The sequence below is a fragment of the Lagenorhynchus albirostris genome, chromosome 15, assembly GCF_949774975.1.
Source record: "Lagenorhynchus albirostris chromosome 15, mLagAlb1.1, whole genome shotgun sequence".
NCBI classification, from domain to species: Eukaryota; Metazoa; Chordata; class Mammalia; order Artiodactyla; family Delphinidae; genus Lagenorhynchus; species Lagenorhynchus albirostris.
Genome location: NC_083109.1, coordinates 66,074,713 through 66,097,208, shown reverse-complemented (window position 1 = coordinate 66,097,208; position 22,496 = coordinate 66,074,713). Strand labels below are relative to the sequence as shown.

General features: G+C 39.7%; 1 protein-coding gene across 1 annotated transcript in view; it reads left to right on the top strand.

Annotated features, from left to right (window-relative positions):
• DNAH3 (dynein axonemal heavy chain 3) overlaps positions 1-22,496 on the top strand; it is a 194,695-nt gene that overhangs the window by 42,669 nt on the left and 129,530 nt on the right. Inside the window, exons 15-18 of the mRNA XM_060124014.1 lie at positions 7,528-7,712; positions 8,916-9,039; positions 15,704-15,857; positions 16,647-16,791. Coding sequence (XP_059979997.1) covers positions 7,528-7,712; positions 8,916-9,039; positions 15,704-15,857; positions 16,647-16,791 — 608 coding nt within the window. The remainder of the gene's footprint in view (positions 1-7,527; positions 7,713-8,915; positions 9,040-15,703; positions 15,858-16,646; positions 16,792-22,496) is intronic.

Here is a 22,496-nt window from a genome sequence, read left to right as displayed (position 1 = left end):
CATACAGATCAGAGCAGAAATAAATGAAAGAGAAACAAAGAAAACAATAGCAAAGATCAATAAAACTAAAAGCTGGTTCTTTGAGAAGATAAACAATATTGATAAACCTTTGGCCAGACTCATCAAGACAAAGAGGGAGAGGACTCAAATCAATAACATTAGAAATGAAAAAGGAGAAGTTACAGCGGACACCACAGAAATACAAAGCATCTTGAGACTACTAGAAGCAAATCTATGCCAATAAAATGGACAACCTGGAAGAAACGGACAAATTCTTAGAAAGGTATAATCTTCCAAGACTGAACCAGGAAGAAATAGAAAATATGAACAGACCAATCACAAGTAATGAAATTGAAACTGTATTAAAATCTTCCAACAAACAGGGCTTCCCTGGTGGCACAGTGTTGAGAGTCTGCCTGCCGATGCAGTGGACTCGGGTTCATGCCCCGGTCTGGGAAGATCCCACATGCCGTGGAGAAGCTGCGCCCGTGAGCCATGGCCGCTGAGCCTGTGCATCTGGAGCCTGTGCTCTGCAACGGGAGAGGGCAGAACAGTGAGGGGCCGTGTACCACAAAAAAAAAAAAAAAAATCTTCCAACAAACAAAAGTCCAGGACCAGATGGCTTCACAGGTGAATTCTGCCAAACATTTAGAGAGAGCTAACACCCATCCTTCTCAAACTCTTCCAAAAAATTTCAGAGGAAGGAACACTCCCAAACTCATTCTACAAGGCCACCCGTCACCTTGATACCAAAACCAGACAAAGATACTACAAAAAAATATAATTACAGACAAATATCACTGATGAATATAGATGCAAAAATCCTCAAGAGAAAACTAGTAAACAGAAGCCAACAGCACCTTAAAAGGATCATAAACCATGATCAAGTGGGATTTATCCCAGGGATGCAAGGATTCTTCCATGTATGCAAATCAATCAATGTGATACATGATATTAACAAATTGAAGAATAAAAACCATATGATCATCTCAATAGATGCAGAAAAACTTTTGAGAAAATTCAACACCCATTTATGATCAAAAACTCTCCAGAAAGTGGGCATAAAGGGAACCTACCTCAACATAATAAAGGGCATATATGACAAACCCACAGCAATGGTGGGTTTCTCAATGGTGAAAGACTGAAAGCATTTCCTCTAAGATCAGGAACAAGACAAGGATGTTCACTATTATTCAACATAATTTTGGAAGTCCTAGCCACGGCAATGAGAGAAGAAAAAGAAATGAAAGGAATACAAATTGGAAAAGAAGAAGTAAGACTGCCACTATTTACAGATGACATGATACTATACATAGATATTCCTAAAATGCCACCAGAGAACTTCTAGAGCTAATCAGTGAATTTGGTAAGGTTGCAGAATACAAAATTAATGCACAGAAATCTCTTGCATTCCTATATACTAACAAGGAAAGATCAGAAAGAGAAGTTAAGGAAACACTCCCATTCACCATTGCAACAAAAAGAATAAAATACCTAGGAATAAACCTACCTAAGGAGGTAAAAGAACTGTACTCAGAAAACTAGTAAGACACTGATGAAAGAAATCAAAGATGACACAAACAGATGGAGAGATATACCATGTTCTTGGATTGGAAGACTCAGTATTGTCAAAATGACTGTACTACCCAAAGCGATCTACAGACTCAATGCAATCCCTGTCAAAGTACCAATGGCATTTCTCACAGAACTAGAACAAAAAAATTCACAATTTGTATGGAACCACAAAAGACCCCGAATAGCCAAAGCAATCTTGAGAAAGAAAAACAGAGCTGGGGGAATCAGGCACCCTGACTTCAGACTATACCACAAAGCTGCAGTAATCAAGACAGTATGGTACTGGCACAAAAACAGAAATATAGATCAATGGAACAGGATAGAAAGCCCAGAGTTAAACCCACGCACCTATGGTCAGCTAATCTATGACAAAGGAGGCAAGGATATACAATGGCAAAAAGTCTTTTCAATAAGTGGTGCTGGGAAAACTGGACAGCTACATGGAAAAGAATGAAATTAGAACACCATGCACAAAAATAAACTCAAAATGGTTTAAAGATGTAAATGTAAGACTGGACACTTAGAAAGAGCACTCTTTGACATAAATCACAGCAAGATCTTTTTTGACCCACCTCCTAGAGTAATGAAAATTAAAAAAAAATAAACAAATGGGACCTAATGAAACTTAAAAGCTTTTGCACAGCAAAGGAAACTATAAACAAGACAAAAAGACAACCCTCGGGATGGGCAAAAATATTTAAAAACGAATCAACAAAGGATTAATCTCCAAAATATATAAACAGCTCATGCAGCTCAATATCAAAAAAACAAACAACCCAATCAAAAAATGGGCAGAAGATCTAAATAGACATTTCTCCAAGAAGACATACAGATTGCCCAGAGGCATATGAAAAGCTGCTCAACATCACTAATTATTAGAGAAAAGCAAATCAAAGCTACAGTGAAGTATCACCTCACACTGGTTAGAATGGGCATCATCAGAAAATCTATAAACAACAGATGCTGGAGAAGGTGTGGAGAAAAGGGAACCCTCTTGCACTGTTGATGGTTATGTAAATTGATACAGCCACTATGGAGAACAGTATGGAGGTTCCTTAAAAAACTAAAAATAGAATTATCATATGATCCAGCAATCCTACTACTGAGCATATAACCAGAGAAAACCATAATTCAAAAAGACACGCGCACCCCAATGTTCATTGCAGCACTCTTTACAATAACCAGGTCATGGAAGCAACCTAAATGCCCACTGACAGACAAATGGATAAAGTAGATGTGGTACCTATATACAGTGGAGTATTACTCAGCCATAAAAAGGAACGAAACTGGGTCATTTGTAGAGACATGGATGGACCTAGAGACTGTCATGCAGAGTGAAGTAAGTCAGAAAGAGAAAAACAAATATCATATGTTAATGCATATATGTGGAATCTAGAAAAATGGTACAGATGAACCAGGTTGCAAGGCAGAAATAGAGACACAGATGTAGAGGACAGACATATGGACACCAAAGGGGGAAAGTGGTGGTGGTGGTGGTGGTGGTGATGTGATGAATTGGGAGATTGGGATTGAGATATATACACTAATATGTATAAAATAGATAACTAATAAGAATTTGATGTATTAAAAAAATAAAATTCAACAACAACAAAAAAAGAATTTAGGTGGAATGGTAGAAAATGGAGTGGGCAGAATTAGAAATAACATTTCTTGTATATAGCCTTCTGTGTTTTTAATACAATGTAAGATTTTTACCCTAAGGATGGTATTGTTGACAGTGGCAGATTGAAAGCCACATTTTTTATTGGTTCCAATATTTAAATGGAAATCTGAATTGACTTTTATGTGAATTTATTCCTGAAAATCCATGCTGAAGGACATTGGAGTGTGGATCATCAAAAAGTTTTTAGCTTTTGTAAATAAAGTTGTAATCAACAACTGTAAAAAAAAAAAAAAAAAAAGAAGAAGCAAGGTAAAACAACCACAACAGCAAAACAAAACAAAACAAAAAGCTGGAAAAGGCCTTAGCTGTGTAGAGGTGGGGGGGCTTAGGTCCGGCGGGGGCTTAGGCGGGGGCAGGGCTAGGCTCAGGACCAGAGCGGAGGTAAAAGGCAGGGGGTGGAGGGGTAGTGCCTAGGCTCAGTGCAGCCAGAGGGGGCCTTGGAGTGCTGAGGTTCAGGCCTCGGACCTCAGCAGGCCCCCTGGGGCCAGAGTGGGCAGGGGAAACACTGGCCCGTTTCCTTCTGATCCTCCTATTACCCCGAGTGTCTCTCTCCCTTCCTGCTGGCTGATCTCACCTTGGATGGGCCCCTCCCAAGCGAGTGTGGGAACCCCTCCCTTCCCCCAGCTTCCCATTAGGGGCACTGACCCTGTCTACGCTCTACTTTTCCTCCCCCTCCCTTCCTCCCACGCCCCCAGGGCACAGCAGCAGGAAGGGGCCTCGGAGGGCAGAGGATCAGACCCTGGACCTCAGCAGGCTCCCCGGGCCCAAGTGGGCGGGGGAAACGCTGGCTGTGTTCCCTTCTGATCCTCCGATCCCCAGAGGATCTCTCCCCATCCCCACTGATCCCCTCGCTGTGAGTGTGTCCCTCCAGGCATGGGAGCCCCTCCCCTCCCCCAGCCACCCCTCAGGGGCGCCTGTCCTGTCCAGCCTCCACTTCTCCTTCCCCCTCCCTCCCCCCACATCCCAGTCGCTTGGGGGTCCCTCCTGTCCCCTTAGGTGTCCAGGGCCCCCCACCAGCACCTGGTAGGTGCCCTAGTGGTGAGGACACATGAACTCCATGTCCTCCTACTCTGCCATCTTGACTCCCCCCCCTTTACTTTTATATAGAACACTTCATTCTTGTCTCTGCTGATCACCAAATGTGTGGAGGATTTTCTCCACACCACACAATTCTGTAACACCAGCTAGGTGCCCTACAATTCAACTTAATTCTGACACTGTCTACCCAGAGATAGCATCAGCTTGCACAGGTTAAGGGCTCAGTCCTATAAAACTGCCCCCCATTACTTCAGACTCCAGTCACAAGTCCAGGTTGTCGCCTTGCTTCTGAGCAGCCAGCTATAGATTGAAGGTTCCAATGACCCCTTTCTTGGGTTTGATTAATTTGCTCCAAGCTTCTAATCATGGCTTGGTGTTTCCGGTGACCCACTCCTCATCCAGGAGCCATCTAGGAGCCCACCCTGAGTCACCTCACTAGAACAAAAGATACTCTTATTATCCATGAAATTACAGGGGTTTCATGGGCTCTGTGCTAGGAACCTGGGGCAGAGACCAACATATATTTTTTCTTTATTTCACAGTGGGTCTGCTACCACTCTTCTGGGCCCTTGCAGGAAGCTGATAGGTTAGCCACATGATATTTACTCTATGCTTTCTCATGCAAAAGGGAAGAAGAATGGATTCTTATCAGAGGGAGTCTATCACACTGAGAGGATCTACCTATATTAGGCTAGGCTACATGCTGTAACAAAGAGACCCAAGGTGTCATGATTGAAAATAATAGTTTATTCTTGCTCGGGATAGCTCCAGATTGGTGGGGAGACATATTGTGTGCATTCAGAGACTCAAGGAGATGATGACTTTACATCTTTAACATATAGCCTTCAAGGTCATTCTAAGTGTTGATATCCTAGACTGTTGGCAGGAAGAAAGAGCATGGAGGAATATGCAAGGACAGTTTCATGTGCTGTACCCGAAAGTGATACTTATCACTGCTTCCTACTTCCCACTGACTGGAACTCAATCACATGACCATACCTACTATGGACTGCATTGTGTCTCCCCCAGATTCATATGTTGAATCCTGTCTTAGTCCATTCAGGCTGCTATAACAGAGTACCATTGGCTGAGTAGCTTATAAATAATAGAAATCTATTTCTAACAGTTCTGGTGGCTGGGAAGTCCAAAATCAAGGCTCTGGCAGATTTGTTTGTTGAGAGCCTGCTTCCTTGTTCACAGACCACCATCTTCTCATTGTATCCTCACATGGAAGAATGGGTGAGGGGTCTCTGGGGTCTCTTTTATAAAAACACTAATCCCATTCATGAGAGCATAGCCCTCATGACCTGATTATCTCCCAAAGGCCACCTCAAAATAACTGTTACAGGCTTGAGGACACAGCAGGGAAGGGGAAGCTGGGACAAAGTGAGAGAGTAGCATTGACATATATACACTACCAAATGTAAAACGGATGGCTAGTGGGAAGCTGCTGCATAAAACAGGGAGATCAGCTCGATGCTTTGTGACGACCTAAAGGGGTGAGAAAGAGAGGGTGAGAGAGAGGCTCAAGAGGGAGGAGATATGGGGATATATGTATACATATAGCTGATTCTCTTTGTTGTTTTACAGCAGAAACTAACACAACATTGTAAAGCAATTATACTCCAATAAAGATAAAAAATTTTTTAAAATACTGTTACATTAGGGATTAATTTCAACATACAAATTTTGGGAATACACAAACATTCAGTCTGTAGCAAAGCACTAATGCCCTATGTGACTGTATTTGGAGACAGGGCCTATAAAGAGATAATAGGACTAAAGGAGGTAAAAGGATGAGGCCCTAATCCAATAGGGTTGGTGCCCTTACAAGAAGAGAAACAGACAGAGCATCTTTCCTCTCCACCATGTGAGGACACAGCGAAAAGGTGGCTATCTGCAAGCCAGGAAAAGAACCTTCACTAGGGACCAAATAGGTCAGTACCTTGACCTTGGACTTCCCAGCCTCTAGAACTATGTGAAAATACATTTTTGTTGTTTAAACCACCCAGTCGTAATATTTTGTTATGGTAGTCCAAACTGACTGGTAAAATACTCAACTAAAAATGCAGAGGAGGCTGGGAAATATAATCCAGTTCTGAGTCCAAAAGTGGAGAATGCTATGAATCCATGTAGCACAATAGATAAGTTTTCTGTATAGCAAGTTTCTGAATTGTATAAAAATTCATTTCTAAAATCCCAGCATCATCTGTAGAGATGTTTTAATCATTTTCTCATCAGTTTGATACAATTAGCTTCATTGTGGAGGGGTCTCCACACATTAAGAAGGAATATCAAGGACTGAAAACATTGAGAGGAGTGGTTTTTATCTATCTATAGTGTATGACCATCAACATGTAATGATCAATTAATAATAACAAAAACTATTATAGCTATTATTGGTAACATTTCTTGAGGGCTACTAGGCATGTGCTAGGCATGGATATATTGCAAATAACTTGTTCCTAATTGTAGTTAAAATGCTGAAGACTGTCATTCATTAGCTTTTGTATAAATTAGAGCATATTCAAATTATCCCTATAATAACATATTTTTTCACAGTCTTGTGTTCAAGGATAAGTGGGCAGCTAGATCTAGTGGTCCCAGTAGATGAATGTAAGTTTCTCTATGCCACCAGAAATTACCTGCAGCACATGAGGATAAACTTGCTGGTGTACAGTTAAGAGGAGCGATTACAAATTAATTTAGTGTTCTACTTCAACATAAAATTGAGGAGTTGCTGCTGTTGGTAGTGGTGATATTGGTTATTGTTTTGGTCTAAATCTGTATTTTACCCATGGTGTATCTGTTAAGAGTACAAGCTTTGGAATCAATTAAACTAGTTCAAATCCTGGCTCTAACATCTACACATCATGTTGCTTTGGATAAAGTTACTCAGCCTCCCTTTCTTCCATTATAAAATGTTGATAATAATAGTTCCTAACTCTTGGAATTTTCATGAAGATTAAATGAGTTAATATTCAGTGATTAGAATGGGGCATGGCATATAGTAAAGGGCCTAGTACATGTCATATATTATTATCATTTCTACTGTTATTATTTCTAAAATATGGTATGTATGTGAATATTATCCATCAAGAATCTTCTGGTAGCGAAAAGTTCGAAAACATTGTTCTAGTCTCCAAATAGGAACCATGTTTGTTTAGTATAGTGGGTCTTATAAGAAAGCTATTTTTAGATAATGATGATGGCTGTTTCTTTCCCTGTAGCATCTGTAATCAGTACAGCATCGTTGCAGACAAAGTCAGTGAGATTCCTGTCAACACTGAGGAGCTAGTATTCCTCATTGAATTCTTAAAGAAATCCAGCGATGTCACCGTGTTCAAACTCAGGAGGCAACTTAAAGATGCAGCTGAACGGTTAGAGTTCCTGATGGACTATGCAGACTTGCCCCGTAAGTCCAATGTCATGTGTGTACATGCAACTCTATGTGTATATTTATATTTTTAAGGATAAGGAGCCAGGGGAAGGAGAGTTAGCAATTCTACCACTAAATATCAGTATCAGGAGAGCTACTTTGCAAGTGTGTCCATATAGTAGAGGCACTAATTCCACACCGGAATTTGAATCAAAGAGAATCTTATTGTTAGACAAAAAGAAGAAATATCTAGGAACTTGACTGGTTCTTAGATGCCTGTCTTTGCATCTTGTGCCTGGTGTTCCTGGAAAAGTCACTTTCAAATGCAGAGTCCTTTTATAAGTGGGTAGGTTGCATTCATCTATAATCTAAATACAATCCCACCTTTGAGGAGACCAGGGCACTTTCCTTCATGCTCCTGCATATATTAAAAGGAAAGAAATGATCAGGGCCCCTTCAAGGCTTACTGAGCCAAGTTAGGACTCCGTAAGGACCTAACTTTGTAAGGACCAGGTTCTGAAGGAAAAACTAATATGCCCTCTACAAGCCAAGTTTCAGAGCCCTTTTCCATCTGGAAATACCTGTGAATTACCTGGTGTTCACAGTGTTTAGGGGAGATGGTTATGGAAGGTAGGTATAGGGACTGGGAGTGGAAAGTGGTCCACCATAACCAGCCACCTGGACTCTCTCATTGTGGTCTCTGCCTCCTAAATTCCCAAGGGTACAGAGGGAACCCAGGGCATTTTAACTGACCAGAGCCATAAGATGGGTAGGGCATCTGGCATTGATATTATCACTGACCTTTAGCCAAAAGGGAGACTAAAACTCAGATGAGGTGAAATAGTTTAAAGAATAGTACTGAACTTCAACCTAGGTTTCTACTCAGACCTAGCCTGGGAAGATAATGAAGCACAGTGGTTAGAACATAGACTTTGGATTTGGTTAGACTTAGACCTGGGTTTGAAATCTGCTCTGCTGTCTCCTACTGGTGTGACCTTGACCACTTGGCTTAACTTTGTTTCCCATCTGTTAAAACGGGGATGATAATACCGTCTACCTTCTAGCCTGGCCTGTGGGAAGTGTTCAATAAATGCTGGCTATCATTCATCAATAATGGGCCCATTCATTAATTGCCACCCCCATACTCACTTCTGTTGACCTCTTGTTCTGCCGAATTAATTCCCTGCGAGTTGACCTATGCTGAGCATTGTCCTAGAACAGACTGTGTGTGTTTTGCAGAAGAGGATATCAAACTGAACAGTACTCTGTTCCTCTGGCCAGACCAGATTGAAGATATCTTTGAAAACAGCCGAAACCTTCTCCTTAGCAAGAGGGATCAGGCAGAGATGGACCTCATTAAAAGGTACAGGGAAAGTCTGGGGTTGTTTTAGACATGATACCCAGCTTCATAACATGCCACATGTTCCTGGTTCTGTCTAGAGCCACCCCACCCAGCAGTGCGTGGGTGAAGTCGCAAGACAATTGGTGGAGAAGGAATTTCCTTTTGTTTCCCATTGAAGTATGTTCTCTTTAAGCCTGCTTCACTGTAGTGACGCCGGCCAATGCCTTCTCTCCCTGCCTTGAACAATTGGAATTTAGTGGTGCAGAGAGAAAAACACAAAAATAGTAACATGTAATAATAGCCTCACAATAATAATAGCAGAATTGTCAGCCTTACATTGGAGACTACAGATATGTGAGATATCAAGATAGGATAATAAAGGCATGGTTGGAGGCTGAGAAATTGCCTGTTTTGCAGCTGGTCTCGTTCAGTGCTAATGTGCCTGTAATCATTTATTCATTGAGTATTTATCATGGATTTTTACTGTGTGCTGTGCTCTATTCTAGACACATAAGTGTGTTTGACTGCTAAATAAATATTTTAATGCAGTGACAAAGAAAATATTGCACACTGAAAACATCAGACAATATCAAGTGAAGTGGGCCAAGTACCACATACATGGTAAAGACACACCTGTGTGCATGTGCGCGTGCGCACACACAAACGCACACATCCCAGCTTGTAGCACTTTGTTTAGGAACTGCAGATTCATACCAGTTAACCATCCCCATCACACATGAAACTCCCACTACCCAACTTTAGGTTCCATAATCCCTGCAAATACTCAGGAGAAAGGAAAAGGGTAGATAAAAGCAGGGATTTCTACACAGAACAGGAGTTTGGGCTGAAGGATAAACCCACTTAGTTGCTACCTTCAAAATATGACTTAGGTCTGTTGCCCAGAAGAAGAAGAAGAACAACAACAACAACAAAAGATGTGTGTGTGCGAGTATTTGTTTCTTCCTACAGCCTTCTTCCTCTACCTAAATGGCTACTGTCCCTAGAACCCAGAATTTAGCCCAATGAGTAGAACTGATTTCTTTTAACTAATAGATTTTTATTTTTAGAACAGTTTTAGGTTCACAAAAAAATTGAGCACAAAGTATAGGATCCCCCTATACCCCCTCACCCCTTACACACAGCCTCCCCCATGGAACTGAGTTCTGATGCCTCACCAAGAAGCAGAACCATTTTGTAAGTTAGATGAACAGGAGCAAATTTCTTCATCTTTTTGAGCCTCAGTGTCCTCATCTGGAAAATGGGATAGTAGAACCAATCTCAGATCATCTCATTTTATGAGAGGTGTCATTGTATTGAAGGATGAAATGAAATGGTCTGAAGTGGCGCCTAGGTGGTGTCCAGCGCGTGACAGGCATTCAAGAGTGGTCAGCTTCTTTTGCACTTAAACGATGACTTCTTTGGGGAGAAAATGCTTCTTAACTTCCAAACCACTACCTTGTGAGCGTACTTCTAGAACATTACTGTAAGGCCATTTACAGTAACTGTTGAAGTTAAGAGGAGTGAGGGGTGTCTCCTGAAGAAATGGGAACAAGTGTCATTTATGATGAGAGGAGAGTGCCAAGCTTCTTCTTCTTGAAGGGCAACTCTAGCTTGACCCCATCAACTGGTCCCTGAGCTCTCAACCACTGAACTCAGCAGAGGAGCAGCTCTAGGGGCTACCTGCAGCCCTGGGCTCAGCCCTCTCTTTGGTGAAGTCTTAAACTTGCTGTCCATCATTTTTGCTTAGATCCTGAGAAAAACCTTTGAGGAGGGCTTAACAATATTCATTTATTCATTCATCTTCTGTGGAAACAATCCCATTCCCTCTCTAAGAGACTTGACCGTATTTTTCCAGCCCACGAGAATTTTTTGGCTTCAATGCTTACTTTTCCCCACTTGCTGTCCCCACTCCCTCTCCCAATTTCTTTTCCACCTTTCCTCTGTCCACTCCATGCCTGGTTGGCTGATACCTGCAGTCTGTAGCCTCTGGCTCCCGTGTCTGTTGGATCCAGACAGGGCCAGGCCAGTGGAGAGCACTCAGGAGGTTAGAGAGTGACTGCTGGGCTTCTTCCCCTCTCCCTCCCTGCTTGTTCCTGGGGCTCTGGCCAGTAGCTGCCTCCTTCCTGGATGACAATTCTTGCTCCTCCGTGGTTCCAGTTCTCATTGTCCCCTCATCCCTAGGGATCATAATGGCTTCCCTCTGAGGCTAGTCTCTGGGTGTTTCACTCTCCCCTCTTTGTTCCTTTAACCCTACCCACATCTCACCTCTGTAAGTAGTCCCTTAATTAAAGTCTCTTTCTTTGAACATCAGAGTGAATTCTATTTTCCGCCAGAATTCTGACCAATCCACCATTTAAAAATTCTTGCATTATTCTCCCATAGACTCCAGGTGGTCCCATGAATAGAACTCAATTTACTTAACTGAATTTCCTGAGTATCTACCATTTACTAATGACATACATTTATATATGTATATATTATGGACATGAAAGCACTTTAGAAACTGTAATGTGCTAAGCAATTATAAAAAATTTAAAACAGTACAAACTGTCAGTTATAAAATATATATATATATATAATATATATAAAATATGTTACAGGGATGTAATGCACAGCACAAGGAATAGAGTCAATATTTTATAATAACTTTGTATGGTGTGTAGTCCATAAAAATATCAAATCACTGTGTTATACACCTGAGACCAATATATCAATAATATTGTTAGTCAACTATACATCAATAAAATTTAAAAAAAGAAATTTAAAACAATAATAATCATAATATTTTACAATAATCACTGAGTTTGTTTACTATTTCCCTCTGGGAAGAATTCAAGAGTGCTTTTATCAGAGATTTATCTTTGTGTGTGTGTCTGTGTTTGGAGCCTCAAGAAGAATCTTAACGATGTGAAAAGGCACCCAGCAGCACCTAATTGTGTAGATAACAGGAGAATCCGCTTTCCCCTCATTTTGTTCCACTCAGTGGTAGGTTCCACAGGCCTGGAAGTGACCTGGAATATACATGATGGACATCTCAGGAATGTGAGCTGCTCTTTGCCATAAGAGTGCATCTTCTGGGAAGAAAGAAAGGTGCCTTAGGGGGAGTACCCAGATTGTGTTCTGGGATCCAGATAGAGCACAGTGCCTTGCAAATAGCAGGTGCTTACTCTTTTGATGAATGAATGAATGAGTTAATGAATGAGACTTTTTTCCAGTAAGGATATTCTCTAAAATTAATACCTACCAGAGTCTAAAATCAGAGATTATTACAAAACAAAACAAAACAAAAATCTGAGAAGAAGCAGGCTGTCTCTCATAGCACTTATGTTCTCTATCTTTGAATCCTTAAGACTTTGGTGAAAAACAATCAGGGGAAGGAGAGGGTGGCAGTGGCCACCTTGCCCAGTTTCCTCTTGGGCTCCTGTCTCCATTCCTCTTCTCTGAGGATACGGAGAACAAAAGGGGCATGGGAGATGGAAGATAAAACAGATAAATATGGAAGCTCTACGAAGGAAAAGAACAGGGTGACAGAGCACAGTGATTGCATTCAATGGGCAAGTCAGGGAAAGGCTCATGTAAATAAGACTTGAAGGATGAGAAGGATCCCATCAAGGGAAGATGTGGGGAGGGAGAGAGTAGAAGGGGGTCCTGTCCAGGCATCGAGCATAGCGTGAGCAGTGGCTCCACCATGGGAATACCTTTGCCTAAGAAGGAGAGTAGCTATAAAAGGAGGCTGAAGAGTTAGAGGAGCATGTCCTTGAAGTCGCGATAATGAGTTTGGGTTCCTTATTAAGTATGGTAGAAAGTCACTGATGGTTTTTAATCTGGGGACCAAAATGATCTAATTAATTTTTTCTTTTTATGGTTTGTTTACTTGAATCAGAATTGAAAAATGTCTACAGCATTGCAATTGGTTGACATGTCTCTTAGATTTCTTTTTATCTGTAGGTCCCCCCTCCATCTCCTTTGGTTTTTTCCTTGTAATTTATTTATTGAAGAAACCAAGTCTTTTGTCCCCAGATCTAGACTTTCCTGATTGTACCTCTGGGGTGTCATTTAATATGTTCCTCTGTCCTCTGTATTTCCTATAAAATTTTAATAACTGATTTAAATCCTGTTACTAATCTTTGTCCCTGATCTCCTGTGCTAATAGGTAGCAAAGAAAATTTAAGTTTGTCCGTGGGCAAGAGTACTGCATGCAAATATGAGGAAAAAGAAAACGGAGTCAGCCATATTAATATCAGATAGAGTCAAAGTCAAGGCAAAAACATTAGTGATTCAAACACGGTTACTTAGGTGGGTGGAATAACGTTAAAGCAGTCATCAACCCTTTTATATCAAATAATCACTCAATTAAAAATAAATGAAGTGAAACTTGAATAAGGAGATAATGGAAGTAAATAATTAAGAACCTTAATTTGTTGGATATGTATCAAACCTTCTACTCTACAATGGAAAAAACTGTTCTTAAATGTCCTTAGGGGACTTCCCTGGTGGCGCAGTGGTTAAGAATCTGCCTGCCAATGCAGGAACACGGGTTCCACCCCTGATCCGGGGATATCCCACGTGCTGTGGAACAGCTAAGCCCGTGTACCACAGCTACTGAGCCTGCGCTCTAGAGCCCGCAAGCTGCAACTACTGAGCCCGCATGCCTAGAACCCGTGCTTTGCAACAAGAGAAGCCACTGCAATGAGAAGCCTGCGCACTGCGATGAAGAGTAGCCCCTGCTTGCCGCAGCTAGAGAAAGCCCGCATGCGGCAACGAAGACCCAACACAGCCAAAAATAAACAAATAAATAAATTCATTTTTAAAAATGTCCTTAGAACATTTACAAAAATTGACCATATTTTAGGAACCCCTCCCCAAGAAAAAATATTTAAAGAAGCAGAAACGATATTGGCCATACTCTGTTATAATAGTGTGTATTAGTTATCTATTTCTGAATCATTCTGAAAAATAGCAACTTAAAACAAACATTCATTATCTCACAGCTTCTGTGGGTCAGAAATCTAGGTGCAGCTTAGAGTATACCTCTGGCTCAAGGTCTCTTACGAAGTTGCAGTCAGAATGTCAGCCAAGGCTGCAGTCTCATCTTAGGGCTCAACTGGGTGAGGATCTATATCCAGGCTCACTCACAGGATTGTTAGTAGGATTCAGCTCCTCATAAGCTGCTGGCCAGAAACTTCCCTCTCTTCCTTGCTATATGGACCTCTCCATAGAGTAGCTCGTAACATGGCAGCTGGCTTCCTTCAGAGAGAGAGAAAGAGAGAGAGAGAGGGAGAGAGACAGAGAGAGAGAAAGTCACAGTCTTTTTGTAACCTAATCTTGAGAGTAACATCCCATAACTTTTGCCATATTCTTTGTTAGAAGTGAGTTACTAGGTCTAGCCCAGCTCAAAAGGAGACAGTTACAGAAGGATATAAAGTACCAGGAGGTGTGGCTCTTTGGGGACCTTACCAGAGGCTGCTTACCACACAGTGTAATTAGAAATAAAACCCAAATCAAACCATTGAAAATTAACTCTCTTAAATTACTTTTAAGAAAAAAAGAACATCAAAACTGCCATAACAGGATTAAGTGTTCTTAAGATAATAGCCAAATTTATGGTATGTTACTATAGCTGTTCTGAATGGCAAATCCCCTTATTCATTCAATGAGTATTGATTGTTTTATGCCAGACACTCTTCTAAGTGCTGGAGATACAAAAAGGCATTAAGGAGATTAAAACTGCATTGATAGAGTTTAAATTCTAGTGAATGAGACTAAACATTTTTATAGTGATTATTATGTACCAGGCTTAATTCTGAGCATTTTGTATATGTTAGCTTATTAAATACTAAAGTAGGTACTTCATCCATCCCTGTTTTCTTTAGCTGAGGCATACAGAGGTTAAAGGACTTGACCAAGGTCATGTAGCTACTGTGTTGCAATGTAGGGACTTGAACCTAACCTGTCCAGCTCTAGAACCTGTCCACTTAACACTGTGTTAATCTACCTCGTTAGGAAAAGGGAGAAGTAAATTTGAGAACTGCTTTGTTGATAATATGGATGAAGTAGATAAATCTCTGGAAAAGTCTTCCCTGATCACTCTGGCTAAAGTAGCCCTTCACTTGCATCCACTAGGCACTCTGCCCTGTTCTGTTTTCTTCAGAACATTTATCACTATCAGAAATATTTCATTTTTATCTATGTATGGATTTATCCATCCATCCATCTGTCCGTCCATTCATCCATTCATTCATCCATCCATATATGTTTACTGTCTGGGTTTCCCCAAACTAAAATACAAGCTCCATGAGGGTAGGGAGCTTCATAGTGTACTTCACAAATATATTCCTGATGCCTAGAGCAGTTCTTGATATTAGGCACTTAATAATAAATACCTAATGGATAAATGAATAATATGTATATACATAAATTTTATACATGTATATATTATATAGCATATGTATTATATATTTTTGATATATATTTACCTATATGAGAAATATCTGGAAATATTTAACCACCATAGGTTCAAAGCAGCTGTCTCTGGGAGGTGGGATTACAAATTATATATAATAACATATATTTATAAGTTTTACATATATTGTATCAGAAGATTAAATTCTCCCCAGGCTTGAATTGGGTGAGCAATGCTGATAAATGGAAAGTCCAAGTGTGATTGGGCTGTCTTTACTTTCAGATGCTCAGAATTTGAGGCAAAACTTGAGGGCTACAACAAGGAACTGGAAGGTTTTAGGAAACGTGAAGTGATGACTACAGAAGAAATGAAGAGCAATGTTGAAAAGCTTAATGAGCTTTCAAAGAATCTAGATCAAGCACTGGTGGAATTTGAGGTTTGGGGTCTTGGGATGGGAACTTATGACTGTACTGCTCTGTTGGTTCTGGCCCTTGGTTTTGTGTTTTCCTAACATCACCTGTCAGGTGGATAGTATTAGTTGATTGACCAGTTCTTTCATTGGTGCTTTCGACTACCTTGTTCCACACCCCTACATTATACCAGCTTTTTTGTTAGTCACTGAGTACACAAAGAAGAATTATAATGGAATAATTGCTCACGTTTATTGAGCATGTATTATGTGCACGATGTGCAAAGGACTTCATATGTGATATATCACTTAATAATATCCATAATAAACCTTTGTGGTAGGTACTGTATCTTCATTTATCCCTATTTAAAATGGGAGAACTAAGTCTTGGAGAAGCTAAGTAACTTGCCCTGAAGTTCACTAGTAAGTTCTTTAATCATTAAAGTTCTTACCTTTGAGGCAATTCAGCACAAGAAGGCAACATTGTGTTAACAGTTTCATATGTACTTTAATTAAAGTACATATGAAAATTGGGAAAATGGGGATATGGATATGATACAGTTGGAGCCAAAGTGATGGAGCAAGTGGCAAATTATCATAAAGTTTCCCCCAGCTAGATCTCAGCTGCCATGGCCCTCAGAGGTAGCACAGGGACATTCTTGCTTGAGTTCATGCCTTATTTTCCTGTCTTACTCTCCAGATGAACACGCATCTTCCTCAACTTGGTTTTCAAAGCACTGGGGAACTTGCCATGGTGGCTTCTAGGGTCCAGGAGAACCACCCACCCAATAACCAGCATCCCCTTTTGCCCTGCAGTTGATCAATAAGGAGGAGGAGCTGTTGGAAAAGGAGAAGAGTACCTTCCCTCTTCTACAAAGCGTGATGACCAACAAAGTGCCTTACGAGCAGCTGTGGACGACAGCCTACGAGTTTAGCATCAAGTCGGAGGAATGGATGAACGGTATACCGCATTCTCACTCTGCTGGGTCAGGATGGCGATGGGGTAGCAGATTCAACCCAGCCAGTTCTGAAATAAGATTGGGACCTCAGATTCTGGCTGGACTTTTTATCATATTCTCATTGTCTGGATTAAGGCAACAATAGTTAAATTTTTCTGATGTGATAATGATGGAAGGTGGGGATCAAAGCCCCAGATCTATTGCCAGGGTGAAATAGAATAGGCAGCCACCCACAGCCATGGGTTGGGTAGTGACTCAGAGAGGCAGGTGGAGGGAGAATAAGATGGCAGTTCCCCTATTACGCTGATGTAAGAAAGGCCAGAGTGCCATAGATATCTGTAAACTACCTCTTTTACTATAGGTCCTGGACACTAGAGAGAGATTGAGGCGGTAGAGTCAACAGGACTTAATGATTGATCTGATATGGGGCAGGGAGCAGTGAGGGAGAGGAAAGCACCTAGGGTGAATTCCAGATTATTAGCTAAGGCAGTCTGGTGGATAAGGCCATCACTGAATAAGAGAAATGACAGATTTGTTGGGAAAAAAAACATCAGCTTCAATACACTGAGTTAGGTGTCTGCAAACATCCAAATGGGAAGATTAATTAGCAGTTCAGTATATCAGTCTGGATTGAAGTTATAGTGGGGGTGGGATTTATATTGGGGAATAATTGATATGTAAGAGTACAATTAAAAACCATCAATGACATCACCTGGGTAGAGTATTTAGGAGCAGAGGACAAAATCTGAGACCTCCAGGGTTGAGCCTTTAGCTTATTTCCAGTGCTTCAATATGTTTTTAAATTAATTAATTAATTTGTTTTTGGCTGCATTGGGTCTTCGTTGTTCCGCATGGGCTTTTCTCTAGTTGCGGCAAGCAGGGGCTACTCTTTGTCACAGTGCATGGGCTTCTCATTGCGGTGGCTTCTCTTGTTGCGGAGCACAGGCTCTCGGTACGCGGGCTTCAGTAGTTGTGGCACACAGGCTCAGTAGTTGTGGCTCGCGGGCTCTAGAGTGCAGGCTCAGCAGTTGTGGTGCTCAGGCTTAGTTGTTCCACAGCATGTGGAATCTCCCCAGATCAGGGCTCGAACCCATGTCCCCTGCATTTGCAGGTGGATTCTTAACCACTGCGCCACCAGAAAATTCCAGTGCTTTGATATTATAAGAACAACTGTGATGAACATCTTTGTTGCCAATTTTCAGTATACAATAATGATCATTTTCTTAGGATAAATTACCAAAAGTGAAACGGCTAGATCAAAGGGATGTAATAAAAATTATTAGGATTTTAGAAAATGCTTTTGTTATTGGTATTGCCTTCCAGAAAAGTTACATGTTTTAATTTATTATTCTTCTAGCAGTATTTGAGGGCCCATTCCTCATACCCTCAACAATTGGGAAGTAATAGCTTTAAGAACTTTTTTTGCTCATTTGATGTTTAAAGTGGTATTTTCTTTCTCACAACTTTTAAGTATGCTTTTTCATTATTAAAAAGCATTCTTGGGACTTCCCTAGCGGTCCAGTGGTTAAGAGTCTGCACTTCCACTGCAGGGAGCGGGGCATGGGTTCCATCCCTGGCTGGGAAACTAAGATCCTGCATGCCGTGCCGCCAAAAAAACCAAAAAAAAATTGGTCAGTTGAATTCCTTACTTTATAAAAGGCTATTCATTTGCCCTCCCACTTTTTCTCTATTACTAAACCACCTTATTTAAATAATTTTCCATTTTGAATAATTTTTATTTATTTATTTTTTATTATTATTTTATTTTATTTATATTTTTTTGCGGTACGCGGGCCTCTCACTGTTGTGGCCTCTCCCATTGCGGAGCACAGGCTCCGGACGCGCAGGCTCAGCGGCCATGGCTCACGGGCCTAGCTGCTCCGTGGCATGTGGGATCTTCCCGGACCGGGGTACGAACCCATCCCCTGCATCGGCAGGCAGACTCTCAACCACTGCGCCACCAGGGAAGCCCTTGAATAATATTTTTATTGATGCTTTTTATTTTTTGAAGTACTCGATCATATCTATACATTTAAGATATTTTACCTTATCACTTTCACACCCCTTTTAAAATTCACTTTTCTGTGTTGACTAGCACCTCCAAATTAAACAGTAGTAATAATGGCACCTTTGTCTTATTCCTGATTTAAATGGGAATTCTTCCAGAGTGTCACCTTTATTTATTTATTTATTTTGGATTTTTTTGATGTGGACCATTTTTAAAGTCTCTATTGAATTTGTTACAGTATTGCTTCTGTTTTATGTTTTGGTTTTTTGGCCCTGAGGGATGTGGGATCTTATCTCCCCTACCAGGGATCAAATCCTCACCCCCTGCATTGGAAGGCAAAGTCTTAACCACTGGACTGCCAGGGAAGTCCCCAGAGTGTCACCTTTAAGCGTGATGCTTTTTGTTGGTTCAGGCACAAAATAGTTCTGGTGTTAAGGAAGTATTTATAATTTAGCAAGTTTTTTTGTTGGAAAGAGACAATGTATTTTAAATTTTTTATATTTTATTTTTTAAATTCATATACAGTAAAAATGATATTTTTGACATACAGTTCTATGAATTTTAACATACATATTGATTCACCACAATCAGAAAATGGAACAGTTCCATGACTTCAATAAACTTCCTTGTAGTACCCCTTCATAATCACACTCTCCCTACACCTGGCAACTATTGATCTCTTCATTGTTACTATAGTTTTGTCTTTTTGAGACTGTCATATAACTTCAATCTCTTTTTCAAGTTTTATTATGACTGTTACAGTGCCTTTGTCTTTATATCTTTTACATAAAATTTGTGAATCAGCTTATTTATATATACAAGAAACCTGCTGGAATTTTGATTGGAAATGTGTTAAATCAATTTGGAAAGAACTGACATCTTTAATTGAATCATCCAATCCATGGACGTTGTATATCTAATTATTTTGCTCTTCTTTGACTTCTTTTTGTCAATGTTTTGTAGGTTTTAGCGTACAGATCCTATATGTGTTTTGTTAAATTTATATGTATTTCTTTTTATAGAGCTATATGTTTTTAAATTTCAGTTTCTAATTGGTCATTGCTAGTGTATACTAAAACAGTTAGGGTTGGGGGAGGGGGTTTGCCCATTTTTAAATTAAGTTTGTTTTCTTACTGTTGAGTTTTAAGAGTTCTTTATATATTTTGGACAGCAATCCTTTATCAGATATGTCTTTTGCAATTTTTTCTACTAGTCTTTGGCCTGTCTTTTCAGTCTTTTGACAGTGTCTTTCACAAAGCAGAAGTTTTTAATTTTAATAAAGTCTAGTTTGTCATTTCTTTCCTAGGTTTAGCATTGTATCTAAAAATTTATCACCAAACCCAAGGTCATCTAGATTTTTCTGCTATGTTATCTTCTAGAAGTTTTATAGTTTTGCATTTTACATTTAAGTCCATGATCCATTTTGATTAATTTTTGATTAACTTTTGTCAAGGATGTACAGTCTCCATCTACATTCTTTTTTTTTTTTTTTTTTTTTGGCTGCATTGGGTCTTCGTTGCTGCATGCGGGCTTTCTCTAGTTGTGGCGAGTGGGGGCTACTCTTCATTGCAGTGTGCGGGCTTCTCATTGCAGTGGCTTCTCTTGTTGTGGAGCACAGGCTCTAGGCATGTGGGCTTCAGTAGTTGTGGTGTGCAGTCTCAGTAGTTGCAGCATGCGGGCCCTAGAGCACAGGCTCAGTAGTTGTGGCACACGGGCTTTGTTGCTCCATGGCATGTGGGATCCTCCCGGACCAGGGATCGAACCCGTGTCCCCTGCATTGGCAGGCAGATTCTCAACCACTGCGACACCAGGGAAGTCCCTCTACATTCATTTTTTTGCATGTGGATATCCAGTTGTTCTAAAACTATTTGTTGGAAAGTTTCATTTCTCCATTGTATTGCCTTTGCTCCTTTGTGAAAGATCAGTCGACTATTGTGGATCTTATTTCTGGGCTGTCTCTTCTGTTCCATTGACCTATATGTCTATTCTTTTGTCAATACCACATTTGATTATTGTAGCTATGTGGTAAGTCTTGAAGCTGGATAGTGTCAGTCCCCCAACTTTATTTTTCTCCTTTAATATTATATTGGCTATTCTGGGTCTTTTATGTCTCCATATAAACTTTAGAATCAGTTTGTCAGTATCTAAAAAAAAACTTGTTGGGATTTTGGTTGGGATTGTGTTGAATCTATAGATCAAGTTGGAAAGAACTGACATCTTGACAATATTGAATCTTCTTATCCATGAATATTAAATTTTTCTCCATTTATTTTCTTCTTTGATTTCTTTCATTAGAGTTTTGTAGTTTTCCTTATATAGACATTGTACATATTTTGTCAGATATACACCTAAGTATTTCAATTTTGGGGGTGCTAATGTAAATGGATATGTTTTTAATTTCAAATCCACTGTTCATTAATAATATATAGGAAAGCAATTAACTTTTGTGTATTAACCGTGTATACTGCAACCTTGCTATAACTGTGAATTAGTTTCAGGAGGTTTCTTTTTGCTGTTGGTTCTTTCATATTTTCTATGTAAGTGATTCTGTCACCTGCAAACAAAGTTTTATGTCTTCTTCCCCAGTCTGTATACCTTTTATTTTCTATTCTTGTCATGTTGCATTATCTAGGACTACCACAGAATGCTGTTGAAAAAGGAGTGGTGAGAGGGGACATTCTTGCTGTGTTCCTCATCTTAGCAGGAAAGATTCTAGTTTCTTACCATTAAGTATGATATTAGCTGTAGGTTTTTGTAGATGTTCTTTATCAGGTTGAGGGATTTCTCCTCTGATGTTCTTTATCAAGTTGAGGGATTTCTCCTCTATCCCTTATTTGCTGAGAGTTTTTATTATGAATGGGTATTGGATTTTTTCAGATGCTTTTTCTGAATCTATTGATATGATCATGTGATTTTTCTTCAATTGCCTATTGATGTGATGAATTATATTAATTGATTTTCAAACATTGAAACAACTTTACATGCGAGGAATAAGTCCCAATTGACTGTGGTGTATAATTATATATATATATATATATATATGTTAATATATAATATATATATAGGTGGATTCAATTTGCTAACATTTTGTTGAGGATTCTTGCATCTATGTTCATGAGAGATATTGGTCTTTAGTTTTCTTTTCTTGTAATGTCTTTGTCTGGTTTTGGTATTAGGATAGTGCTAGCCTCATAGAATGAGTTAGGAAGTATTTCTTCTTCTGTCTCCTGGAAGAGATTGTACAAAAATTGGTATTTTTCCTTTCTTAAATGTTTGGCAGAATTCACCGTCATCTGGGCCTGATGCTGTCTGTTTTGGAAAGTTATTAATTATTGATTCAATTTCTTAAATAAATATAGGCCAATTCAGATTGTTTCTCCTTGTGTGAATTTTGCAAATTGTATCTTTCAAGGAATTGGTCTGTTTAATCTAGGTTATCAAATTTGTGATCATAGAGTATTTCATGGTCTTCTTTTATTATCCTTTTAATGTCCATGAGATGTACAATGATGTCTCCTCTTTCATTTCTGATGTCAGTAATTTGTGTCTTTTCTTTTTTCTTTGTTAGCCTAGCTAGCCATTTATCAATTTTATTGATCTTTGAAAAGAACCAGGTTTTCGTTTTATTATTTCTTTTCTTCTGCTTACTTTGGATTTATTATTTTTTTATTATTATTTTTTAAAAATAAATTTATTTAT